This window comes from Elephantulus edwardii, unplaced genomic scaffold (genome assembly GCF_000299155.1).
Source record: "Elephantulus edwardii isolate Elephantulus edwardi_28Jun2011 unplaced genomic scaffold, EleEdw1.0 scaffold00054, whole genome shotgun sequence".
Classification (NCBI taxonomy): domain Eukaryota; kingdom Metazoa; phylum Chordata; class Mammalia; order Macroscelidea; family Macroscelididae; genus Elephantulus; species Elephantulus edwardii.
The window spans coordinates 12,238,279-12,251,650 of record NW_006399804.1 but is presented as its reverse complement, the minus strand read 5'-3'; the positions used below and the strand labels follow the sequence as shown (position 1 = coordinate 12,251,650).

General features: G+C 39.6%; 1 protein-coding gene and 1 pseudogene across 1 annotated transcript in view; both read right to left on the bottom strand.

Moving 5' to 3' along the window:
• Window positions 1-2,416: 2,416 nt before the first annotated feature.
• LOC102865784 lies at window positions 2,417-3,176 on the bottom strand (annotated as a pseudogene).
• A 337-nt stretch (window positions 3,177-3,513) lies between these two features.
• Window positions 3,514-13,372, bottom strand: part of ACBD5 (acyl-CoA binding domain containing 5) — a 71,943-nt gene continuing 62,084 nt past the window's right edge. Inside the window, exons 11-12 of the mRNA XM_006887081.1 lie at window positions 4,030-4,074; window positions 3,514-3,627 (exon numbers count right to left, since the gene is read on the bottom strand). Coding sequence (XP_006887143.1) covers window positions 3,514-3,627; window positions 4,030-4,074 — 159 coding nt within the window. The remainder of the gene's footprint in view (window positions 3,628-4,029; window positions 4,075-13,372) is intronic.

Here is a 13,372-nt window from a genome sequence, read left to right as displayed (position 1 = left end):
ATAAAAATCTTATTAATGGTTTGCAAGCTTACGATACACTTTCATATTTACATTAAGTTCATTATCCATTGTGAATCACTGGTAAAACTTGAACCTAATGCATAGGACCCTACTTTATTATAAAGATGCCCTACCACCATTTAAACTGCCAAGGACAGATTAAGGATGAAGTAAGTACTCTGACAGCCTCGCCTCTGAAGAGAACTGTGGAGAGGATTCTCCCAGCAATTTCCTTTCTTGACATGGTAATTCAGTGACTAGGTTATTAAATCAATTTCATCTCATTTGAAATTAATTCATGGTTTGCATTATTTCTACTATTTAATTTAGAAAATTAAAATATCCACTTATAAATCTGATCTCATTATTACAATCGTAACATAAATCTGATCTCATTATTACAATCGTAACTTGGAAAGCAGCCTGTATTTCTAAATGGGAGATAATCAGGTAAATATGTTATCAAACAATAATTAACAATGAATGTCCTTCAAGTTTAAGAGTAGGGTAATTCTATGTATGCTACTTACATTTAAGATTGATTATTCAAGTATCAGTAGAATTAGTCCTTAAAATATTATCATCTGTGTAGTGCAAAAAATATACATGTATGTATATATATACACAAGCCAAATTACTGAACAACAGAAAAAATGTAATCATTACAAACTACAACCTTCCTGTGGATTCATAATCAACTTCATTCTGAGTTCATGTGGGCTCAGCAGTCTTCTTGAGTAAAAGAATATGTTCTTCAGTTCAATTTTCTTTTAAAAGGAAATTAAAACAAACAAAAAAAGCCTATGAGTATAAATGCACCTAAACATGAAATAAATTTATACCAAAGAATTATCTGAATAATATAACAATACTGATATTAAAATTAAGACTACAAAGTTACAAATACTCATTATGAAATTACATCATTTAATTTGTAGGACAGATTGAACATCAAGTACTGAAACCAACAAATAGTTTTAATAAATAATTTAAATATTCTACTTCACATATCTCCTAGGTTTTTTGCTTTCTGTTTTAGAAAATGTATTTGTTGATGAACATAAATTGTCTTAACATAAGAGAACAAGACTGAATAATTCACCGATGTCAGATGCATTTTGTTTATCTACTAATTATCTATTAGTAGATTTCTGCGTACTACAAATCATCTGTACTTACTACTGCTACTCTAATGGCTGGTAATTCAAACAAAGCCAGCACACTACAGAAGACAAATCCCGCAACCAGGTTCTGCAAAAAAAATAGAGCCAAGCTTCTGGACCAGGTCTATTGTGTGCTGCCAGAAGTCACTGTGAGTTGGAACAGATCAACAGCTCAAGGTTACTAACATTATCATCAGAAGAATTATCCCTTACTATCTACTTTTGTTATCAAGCTTACTGCAAACTTGGATTCTTTCATAGAGAAAATAATACTTGTAAATATTTAGACTTGTAGATTTTGTACAATGTGTTTCTATTGCACGTACTTAAGAGAACACTTAAAAGCTTATTAATAAACGCCTTTTTTTCATCTCTATATCTAATGTTAGTTACTTAATAAGAAATGTAATGAAACACTAAAAAGGTAAAGTCAAAAGTGAGGTGAACAATGGTAAAAACAAGAACCAGGCCTGTTCTTCTGTGGAAAGCATTTCTGTTTACACAGGGTCCAACAAAACTGTTAGAATTCTTTTGTATCTATGAATTGTTTTGTTGTGGTTTTTTTCTCCAATGGCAACAGATTTTATTTTCATTAAAAGTCTGTTTTAACAATTTCCTTTGTCCTTCTTATCTGATGAGAATGGGGAACCCCAACCACAGACTAAGCTGGAAAAGCAGAACTAGTAGATACTTATCTTAAGATAGGCAGTGTACTTAATCCCTCCAGGTCAAAGTCAGTTCTTCCCACTGTTGGGGCTCAGGGGTATTACCTGCCTGAGGCCCAAACTCAGGACACAGTGGAGTCAAAACTTGAACCAAAGCCAGAAACTTGAACCAAAGCCAGAGCTAGGGCTAACTGAAGTCAACAGTTATTTACGGAGTGCCGATTACATACTAAATATTATTCCAAATACTTGGGACACTTCAGAGAACAAAAGATCCCTGCCCTCACAAAGCTTACAGTCTAGCATTTCCCACTTCACTTGCACACTGACCCAGGCAAGTCTATGCCTCTCTGCCTCAGCTGCCAAGTTGGAGGAATATGCAGAATCAACACAGACCATTGATTACATGCTTGCTGATCTGTAGATGCCAAAGAAGACCCTTGCGCCTCACCCCAGCCTATCTCTTAGGCAACAGATAGGGCTGGATGTTGATTTTTAATAAGAGAGCACACTGGGGATAGGAGGTTGGAGCTGGATTGTCTGCTGTGCGATGGTGGTGGTAGAAGGGCTGTGCAGGGCCTATGATGGCTACACAAATTGTTGATGCTGCTGCTGCTATTTCTTGGTTGCTGCCTTGTTGGCTAGATCCTTGGCCTTCTCTGTAGCTTCCAGTGCTGTCTCTTCTGTCTTTTCCTTAGCTTCCTTGGCAGTTTCAACACATGTCTTAGAAGGGGCTTCCCCTTGTAGCTTGGCCAAGATGCATTAAAAATCCTTCATAGTCTTGGTCACGTTGCTTTTAAATTGAGCCAGGCCAAATTCCTGGACAGCTCTGGAGTCACCAAACAAGCTAGAGGAGACCCAGGCTTCTCAGCGGATTTCAGAATTTCGGTCCAACCACTGTTATCAGAGTAAACACAGTGTTTCTCCACCACCATCAGCCGGGCATGGTTGATGTTCCAGGTGAAGGTGGTCATGGTGATTCTGTGGGTCCACAATAGAGTCCTCCAGGATATACACCGAGTGAGCATCATTGGAAGGAAACAGTCGCTCAGCCCCGCAGGGCATTCTGTTAAGTCTTGGTCAGGAGTCTTTGGGACACGAGTTTCTGGTCAGGGTTGTGCTATGTCTTCCACCAAGACGTGTTTGCTGTAGGGATTCGTGTACCATTGCCAGAAGGCGGCAAACACCAGGAACTCCGGAGGATGCTCTGGCACAGAAACTACTTCACCACTGTCCCTGCCGGGAAGGGCTCAACAACCGCAAAGCAACAGGAGTGTAAAGCCTGGGGCACCCGACCACCAGACTCTCGCTCAATCACCGCCGGATGGCGCCAAGCTTCCACTGCCATGAGGACTGTGTCTGAGTTTTTGTTTGCTTCAGATTATTCCTCATCTGGATGTTGTCTCTGGGATGTTGTCTGACCTATTTGAGATTATTCCTTGTTATCCTAAATTGAAATTCTGTCCCTCAGTTACAGTGTTCCCTAATTGCTAAATTGAAAATTTTCTGACATATCAATGCTTATATTGAAAAGATAGAGTAGGTGATCTCCTAATTGCTGCTGAAAGCTGAGTCTATTGTATATAGATTAAAAAAGTTTAACACACAAACAGCCAAATGAAAAATCTAATGGCAAACACAAAAAAATTACACATTAGTCTAATTTTAGAATTTAGCAAATTGTATTACCTTCTCCTTCTTTGATAATACATGTGCACCAACCATTGGGCAATAAAAGGCCATATAATAGCAAAAGTTAATGCACCAGGAGACATCTCAAAGGGCCACCAAGATGGTCTCTGAGGAAATAAAGTAAGGCAGTTAGCAATCTATCCTTATATGGTGTATATATAAGCATAAAAACATATCTAATTCATTATTTAAAAATATATGATAATCAATGTACACAGAAAGCCAATGCCAAGGGCTTACAAAATCTATATAACATACATGTTTATTTGCATTACCATACTATGATAATAAATGCCAATCCCGTTAAAGGGAAATATTCAGCATTTTAGAGCATAATTCAGTAAGACTTTCAGGAATACTTCAAACTTAAGCACCAAATGTTTTTCAACTTCTAATCCTTGAAGGGTGGATTTCATTAGGAATACTTTAAGGACCACATATAATTTCAATGCACTGTAACTTATTTGAAAACACTGACACTTAGATTTAAGGGGGGGGGGACCTCTTACCGAAGTGGAGGGTTGAGTAGCAGTCTGTAATGTTGATGATTTTGCCTAGGAATTATAAATGAAAAAAATTAAAATTAAAAAACATATTTTTCTACTTCCTATTAATATTTTAAATGGCTGAAATACTAGGGTTTTTAATTTTTTTTTTTATGCAAGAACATGAGGGATTTTATTACAAGCTCTTGAGCAGGGACTCTGTATACACACACACACACACACACACACACACACATAGAAGCAACGGCCACATGGCCGGGTTTTTTAATTTTTATGCAAATACTGCTTCAATTGTCTTGAGATCTGCGCCAATCAAATTGTAAAGGTTCTAACTACTGGTCCAATAAATACCTCTGGCACATCATATGTTATAGTTCAAATAATATAAAATTATCACAACAAGGCTTCAAATTAATCTAAACTCTCACTGCTTTCCTGTTTTTATTAAGTTTTCTACTCTACTTGTCTTGATCTCTGTATTTCCATACAAACTACCAGTATAGAAACATATTAGAGAAGTACAGTTTTTATTATTAAATGAAGTTATAAAAATTATGTATCTAGGGAGCTCTAGTGGCAAGACGCTGCACTGCAATCCCAGAGGTACGCGGTTCAAATCCACCAGATGCTCCGCTGGAGAAGGAGGGGGCAAATCTCCTACTGTAACAGTCAGATTTGATTTGACAGTACATGTAAAAATAATACAATAAATTTTTTTTTAAAAAATTATGTATCATAATCCATTTGGGAAACACATGATAGATTACAGAAAAGAAAAATAACATCGGTATAAAATGAATGATGTTTTTAAGTTTTTAAATGAAAAGTAGCATAAACTGAATAGCAAAACCACAGAATAATTTCAAAACCTCTGATTCCTATTTGGCTCATTCTAAAAACCAGTTAGTTTTTGGTTTATGAGTGAAAAGAATTTGTGCAGAAAGTTTGATTACAGTGGCCTCCAAATTCAGGCAATGCAATTAAGGTAAGGGCTGGTTGCAGATGCGAGGAGAGAATTCTGGGCATGCAGAGGAGATAGTGGGGGCTAGTGGGAGGATTTGGAAGGAGGAGTGGCATTCTCTTCCTAAACAACATGCCTCTGGAAACTCTATGAACTTTGATTATTTTTTTTATTATTATTATTTTGTGTGCGTGTACCGTCAAATTAGATCTGACTGGTACAGGAGGATATTGCGCCTCCTTCTCTGGCAGAGCATCTGGTGGATTCGAACCGTGTTCCTCTGGGATTGCAGTGCAGCTTCTTGCCACTAGGCCACCAGAGCTCCCCTGAACTTTGATTACTGATGATAGTTATAGAAAGGTTTCAGGTCTTTTGTTCATAGGGTCATTATGAGTCGTGATCGACTCAAGGGCAATCAAAAACAACATTAGAAACTTACTTTTCCAGTTCTTCTATATATTGTAATCTTAGGGAAATGATCTGATTATGAATGAGAGCACTTATTCATCCATTCAACAGAAATGTATTCAATTCTTATTATGTACAAGTTGTTACTGTGGGCGGCAGAGATACAACAAGACAAAATGACAAAAATCTCTGTCCCAATATTGCATAGGGCCACTGTTGTAAAATGGGACTGACATTGGGGTTGAGGACAAGCTGAGAAAGAGGGGATAAATAATGTATACTGCATTAAAACAGATGAGAGAGAGAACTGTTTAAAAGGGATATATGATTAGGTATTATTGTCATGACAGGAGTCCAGAATGAAGGCTGCACAGTGGAGTGGTCTTGGGCGTAGGGATTGCAAAACAATTAAAAAAATTGTTCTTTTACTTTTCAAAGAAAAGAACGAATTGGGGGGAGGGGGAGTCAGGGAGAAAAGTGCAACAATGAGTGAATGGAAACCCTAAGTCTGTGTAAACTTTCATTAAAATTAATAAAAAAATATAAAATGAACTCTGCAAAGAAAAAAAAATCTCTGTACCAATGGAGTTTATATTCTAAAGGAAGGATATAATCCAAAATCAAGCCTAATGCTGTTGATTCCAACTCATAGTGGCCATACAGAACAAAGTAAAACTGCATCCTAAAGTTATCAAGGCTGTAATCTATAAAGAGGGGCTAGTGGGTTTAAACTGCCAACCTTTCAGTTAACAGCTGAGTTGTTAACCACTGTACCACCAGAGCTCCTTACTGATGGAACAGAAATAATAAGAAATGGATCTCTAAAACATACAGTATGACAGATGGTGTTAAGTGCTTTAAAGAAAAATAAACTAGGGGGGAGGGCTGGGCGGGGAGAGAAGTGCAGCAATGAATGAATGGAAAACCAAAGTCTCTGTAAATGCTCATTAAAATTATTTTTTTTAAAAAAAGAAAAATAAACTAGGCAAGAGAAATAATGTATACTAGAGACAGGGAATGTTTTAAAATAGGGTAGTCAGGAAAGCTTTAGTAACATTTGAGCAAAAGACCTAAACAAGGAACAATTACTAACTTACATGACTGGAGAAATGAAGAATAACTCTTCATAGAGGAAATTACAATGCCAAAAAATTAGGGTGACGGGGAACCTGCCAGGAAGTTTAAAGAATGACACTGGCCTGGATGTGCTCACTAAGTTCTGCCAACAAATCTGGAGAAAAGCCAGCTGGCCCACTGACTGGAAAAGATCGATATCTGTTCCCATTCCAAACAAAGGTGACCCAACAGAGTGTGGGAATTATCGAACAATATCATTAATATTACATGCAAGCAAGATTCTGCTGAAAATTATCATACGTTTTTGACGTTTGGAACAATGTCAACAGAGAACTGCCAGATGTGCAGGCTGGATTTAGAAGAGGTCGTGGTACTAGGGATATTATAGCCAATGATAGATGGATCTTGGCAGAAAGCAAAGAATACCTGAAGAATGTCTATCTGTGCTTCATTGACTATGCAAAGGCTTTTGACTGTGTGGATCACAACAAGCTGTGTCTGACTGAGAAGAATGGGAATCCCAGAACATTTGATTGTGATAATACGAAACTTATACTTGGACCAAGAGGCAGTTGTCAGAACAGAGCAAGGAGACACTACATGGTTCAAAATCAAGAAGGGGGTTCATCAGGGATGTATTCTGTCTCCATACCTTTTCAATCTGTATGCAGAACAGATCATCCGAGATGCTGGGCTATACGAAGAGGAATGTGGCATCAGGATTGGTGGAAGAATCATCAACAACATCGTTACGCAGATGACACAACCCTGCTTGCTGAAACTGAGGAGGACCTGAAGCGCTTGCTGCAGAAGATAAAGGACTACAACCTCCTCTATGAGCTTCAGAAAACAAAGATTCTCACCACTGGGCCAGTTGGCAGCATCAGTATGGATGGTGAAGAGATTGAGATAGTTAACAGTTTTAGTTTACTTGGCTCCACAATCAACACTCTTGGTAACAGCAGCCAGGAAATCAAGAGACTAATTGCATTGGGAAAGCCAGCTGTGAGGAACCTCTCAAGACTACTGAAGAGCAATGACGTCAGACTGGTGACTAAGGTGTGCCTGATCCAGGCTATAGTCTTCGCAATTACATGCTATGCATCAGAGAGTTGGACAGTGACTAGGGGTGATAGAAAGAGAATTGATGTCTTTGAGCTGTGGTGCTGGAGAAGAGTGTTGAATATACCATGGACTGCAAGGAGAACAAACAGGTTTGTCCTGGGGAAGGTGAAGCCGGAAAGCTCTTTGTAGTCAAGGATTCTGAAGCTTCGTCTGACATATTTTGGGCATGTTGCAAGGACGGACTGGTCCCTGGAGAAAGGGACATCATGTTTGGCAGGGTGGAGGGGCGGCGAAGGAGAGGAAGACCTTCAATGAGATGGATCGATTCTGTGACTGGAGCAATGGGAATAAGTGCGTTTGAGATGGCTGGTTGGCACAGGATAGAAGAGCATTTAGAGCTGTTGTACATAGGGTCGCTATGAGTTGCAAACGACTCGATGGCACATAACAACAACAACAAGAGTATAGTCAGTCAGAGCAGGAAAGGAGGAGGAGGAACTGGGCCTCTAAACATCCATTTTCAATTGCAGGGACTCCAGTATGGCTAAAGCTCATACACGGGAATCAATTCTTTCTTTTTTTCATGTATCTATAAATTTATTTAAAATTAAACCCCCACAAAGTTTTACCTTTATCAAAGCAGGGTAGAAATTAAAGAAAAGTCGAGAATTACAAGTTTTGAAGCTTTCAGATAGATGGAAGTTCTGAATTATTTCTTCATCAGAAATCACATGATGATCCAGAGCTTTAAGAGACCATATACTATTAACAAGAACATGCCTATATCCTTTCTTAAGGCTTAAGGGACAATCAAACATAATGAGGGCAATGAGGTTAGAACAAGCAGATAATATACATATATTCTTTAATTTTCAATCCCATTGTCATGGAGATATAGGAGTATTAGATTCTTCAGTCCAATCCAAAATTTGGTTTCTGGCAGATTCTTTATCTGATTTCCATGGAGATCAAGCTTGATTAATTTTAAATAACTTTTAAGTGGTTGTATATCTGTAATAAAATTATTTGAGAAGATGCATACTCTGAGAGAGATATAAGACTGTAAATGTTCCATGGATTTCAAATGAAGGCCATTGAACTTCACAAAGACAAAGTCTTTTCGGTCTTTTATCATCCTTTCATTATAGTGATTCCATTCTTCATGGATGGTTAGTTCTTTCGTTACTGTTCCATGAAACATCTCTTCAATCAAGAAGTTGTCCTCTGTCTTTGCTGTTTTTATTGTTTTTTTTCTTTTTTTATTTTCTTTCTTCATATAGTTAACGCATTTCTCCTTTATCTTGGTCCGGTTCATTGGAGTTCAGTGCCTTCAGAGTCGGGAGTAAGGGTCCCGGACTCGGGAGAGTCCTAGAAATCGCTACTTCGCGTCTCCTTTTGAGACAATTGCTAGGGAAACCGGTCTGGACATCACTGCACTCCTTGGTTGCTCCACCGCGGTCCTAGAGGTCCCGGGCGGGAATCAATTCTTAAGTCATCTCTGGATATTGCATTAGTCCTTAAAGACCCTTAAGGGTGCACCTTACGGCAACCAACAATAAAGCAACAGGAAACTAACCTTTTTAAAATACCTTGTAATAGTTTTGAAACTAACACTTTATAATACTTTAAGCAAAGAGACTCTCTTTTATAACTAAAGAACTCCAGGGCATTGTAGTAAAGAGTTGTACTGCTAACCTAAAGGCGGCACCACTCACTCATGAGTTGGTTCTGACTCAAGGGCAATCAGCTGCATTTGCAACGAATGGATAAAATTGTAGAAGATTCAATTAATGGTTGTTGGCTTTTCACAATATCCTGCACTAGTGTAAAACAAACATTTCTTTCTTTAAGTTTGCTATGTTCTATGCACTGTACTAAACATCAAATCCATTGAATAGCTTATAAGGTAAGCACTATTAATATTCTGTAAGGAAATTAAGACAGAGGGAAGTTAACTACCCTGACTCAAAATCATAGTGTTAATGAAAAGCAGAGGCAGAATTTGAACATGTAGTTTACTCTAAGGTTTGTTAGACTGTACCATTTCCCTTCTTGGTTTTGTATCCTTTGCCTTAAAAAGTATATGGTTCAACAAATAATCTGCTGAATAAATCTAAGGAACCACTTTGTTTTTTAAAATATCTCATGTATCAAAACAACTATAAGATATCATCTCACCCCAGTAAGAACAGCAAAATTTAACAGAACAGCAAGCAACAAATGCTGACAAGGTTGTGGAGAAACTGAAACCCTTGTTCACTGTTGGTGGGAGTGTAAAATGGTGCAACCACTGTGGAAGGCGGTGTGGCACTTTCTCAAAAAGCTGCAAATAGAGATACCATTTGACCCAGCAATTCCACTACTGGGAATATACCCTAAAGAAACCAGAACTGCCACCCAAGTGGATATATGCACACCCATGTTTATTGCAACTTTGTTCACAATAGCAAGGATTTGGAAACAACCTAAGTGCCCATCAACAAACAAATGGATAGAAAAGCTATGGTATATTCACACAATGAAATACTATGCTGCATTGAAAAACAAGGAACTCATGCAATATTATTCAAAATGGGTGACCCTGGAGGACATTATGCTGAGTGAAATATCTCAGTCACACATGGACAAATATTGCATAGAGCCACTGTTATAAAACAGGACTGACATAGGGGTTGGGGGGAGACTGAGAAAGATGGGTTCAATAATGTATACTGCTCTGAAACAGATGAGGGAGAAGACTGTTTAAAAGGGATATGTGATTAGGTATTATTGTCAGGACAGGAGTCCAGAACAAAGGCTGCATAAGTGGAGTGGGGGGGAGGGGGGAGGGATTGTAGAACAATGAAAGAATTTTTTCTTTTACTTTTCAAAGAGAAGAGTGTACTGGGGCAGGGGTAGCGGGAGGAGCAGGGAGGAAAAGTGCAACAATGAATGAATGGAAACTGAAAGTCTGTAAATTTTCATTGAAATTAATAACAACAATAAAAAGAATTTTAAAAAGGGAAAAAATACCTCATGTAATACACCAATATTAATTCTGAAAAATAAATCTCACATGCCGTACTATGGTGAAAAGTGATTATAAAAATTAGAAGACCTAAGGAAGCTCTGGTGGCCTAGTGGCAAGAAGCTGCACTGCAATCCCAGATGTGCCTGGTTCGAATCCACCAGATGCTCTGCTGGAGAAGGAGAGACAATCTCTTCCTGTACCAGTCAGATCTGACGGTACAATGCACAAAAAAATAATAAAATAAAAATTTTTTTAAAAATTAGAAGACCTTTGATGTGTTGTCAATGAATCTACCCTCTCAAAATCTCAGTATTTTCATCTGCTAAAGGTACTGAACTAAGTTTCCTTCAGTTCTATAACCTAATACTATCCTATTACCAATTTATTTATTTTATGAATAATCTGAGTGATTTTTTAAAAAGTCCTTATCATATCAGATCTTTTTAAAATCTGTTTTAATGAAGTGAAAAAATTAACTAAATTTAAAAAATTTAGAAGAATTTCAGTACTATTGAACATATACAGAATATTCTTTTTAAAGGCAAAGATTTCACAGCTACATCTTACATACTGGCAAGTGGTCAGGAGGGCCAGTCCTTGGAGAATGACATCATGCTTGGAAAGGAAGAAGGACAATACAGAAGAGGAAGACCCTGAATGAGATGGACTGACACTGTAACTGGAGTAATAGGGGCAGGGGTATATGTGTCAGAGTCAGTGAGAATGGCTCGGGATAGGGCAAGGTTCAGAGCTACTGTGCACAGAGTTGGTATGAGGCACGAGACTCAGTGGCACAGAAGAACAATTCTTTTTTAAAAAAAATCACAGAATGCTCTGGTGGCGTAATGGCAAGAAGCTCCACTGCAATCCCAGAGGTAAGCTGTTCGAATCCACCAGAAGCTCTGCTGAAGAAGGAGGAGCAATCTACTCCTGTACCAGTCAGATCTGATTTGACAGTACACACATAAAAGATAATTTTAAAAAATTTTTAAAAATCATAGAACAAGAAAGTAACTGCCAGAAAGAACAACGTTTAATAAAACTAAACTTAATACTAAACTAACAGATAAACTTTTCTAAACATTAGCTCTTTTTTTGCTTTATTAAGATTGTTCTATATTAAGGATAGCCCTGATGGGATCATGGTCTTTTTTTTTTCTTTTTTTAGTTTTTTTAAATTCTTTTTTGTGTGTACTGTCAAATCAGATCTGACTGGTACAGGAGGAAATTGCTCCTCCTTCTCCAGCAGAGCATCTGGTGGATTCAAACCACGTACTTCTGGGATTGCAGTGCAGCTTCTTGCCACTAGGCCACCAGAGCTCCCCTGGGATCATGGTCTTTAAATATATTAGATTTTCAAATACATATAGAAGGATTTCCTTATTCATTAACAGATATACACACCAAAGAAGAAATGCTCTTAATCACTACTGATTGTTGTTTTTGTTGTTGTTTTAAGTGCTGTTGAGTCGCAGATGACTCATAGAGACCCTATGAACCGAACACTTATATAACTTTCATTCTTTCTCCAGGTTTGTAGGGTTTCGGAGGCAAGCTATTTCAGAAGTGGATGCCACTCCTGCTTCCAAACTTGTTTTTATTAGACAGATGCAAACGAAATAATCTGATAATAATCTTATCCCCAGCAATAATAACCAAGTACAATAAGACAGAAAACAGTAAGCAAACCAATTTAAATTTTTAAAGAATGACTTATAAAGAAACCTAAAACTTCTATTAATATTGAGACTATAAAAATAGTGTATAGACTGAGCCAAAATGGCAGCGGAGACAGAGACAACATGGTGAGCTGCGGGAGCAGTGGACCACTTGGAAAAGGGCCATTATGACCCTCTACAGACTTCTGTTTATTGATAATTGAACAGTTAAACAGTTGATGACTGGTCTTCGGTGAGGACTGAGGCTCAACAACAGGAATTCAAGGACTTCCAAGGAGGAATGGGTGAGTGCCGCAGCTCCCAATCCCCTCCCACAGAGCCCACACTGCGCCTCACCGCAGCCGCGGCTCCATGAAGCTCCTACAGCCAGAACCTATGGAATCCCTCGCCCAGGATGGAGGGTGGGCACCGGGCCTCCCCAGGACTGGTGCAGTGGAGCCGCCACACTGCAGCAAAGTGTACTTGTTCCGAGGAGAATTATTGGAGCCAAGATGGCGGCGGCAGGGGAAATGGGCAGACACTGGCCTCCCACGCGAGATGAAGCACGACCACCAGTTGCCCATGTGGGAGATGACATGCGGGAGATGGCTTGCGCTCGCTGGCCACCCACACGGAAGATGGCACTCGCCCAGTGCCCACCAGCTTCCTGCACACGGGATGGCACGTGCAAAAGATGGCACACGCCCGGATATGGTGCGTGCCCACCAGCCGCCCGTGCGCGAGATGGCAAGAGCCCGCTGGCCGCCCGCAATGGGGAATGGCACACGCCAGCCAGTCACCCATCTGGAAGACGGGGTGCGCCTGCTGGCCACCCGGCTCTGGGGGATGGTGCACACCCGCTGGCTGCCTGCGCACGAGATGGTGCACGCACACCGAGAGATGACGCACCCGCAGAGAGAAGACACGCGCCCACAGGTCGCCCACGCACAAGATGACGTGCACCTGCCAGCCGTCCGTATGGGAGATGATACTTGGGAGGTGGCTTGCGCCCGCCAGTCACCCACACAGAAGATGGCACGCGGCCACCCACACAAAAAGATGGCACACGCCCGCCAGTCGCCTGTGTGGGGGATGGCGAGCGCCTGCTGGCCCACTAGCTGCCTGCGCACGAGATGACGCGAGCACTCTGAGAGATGATGCGCACCC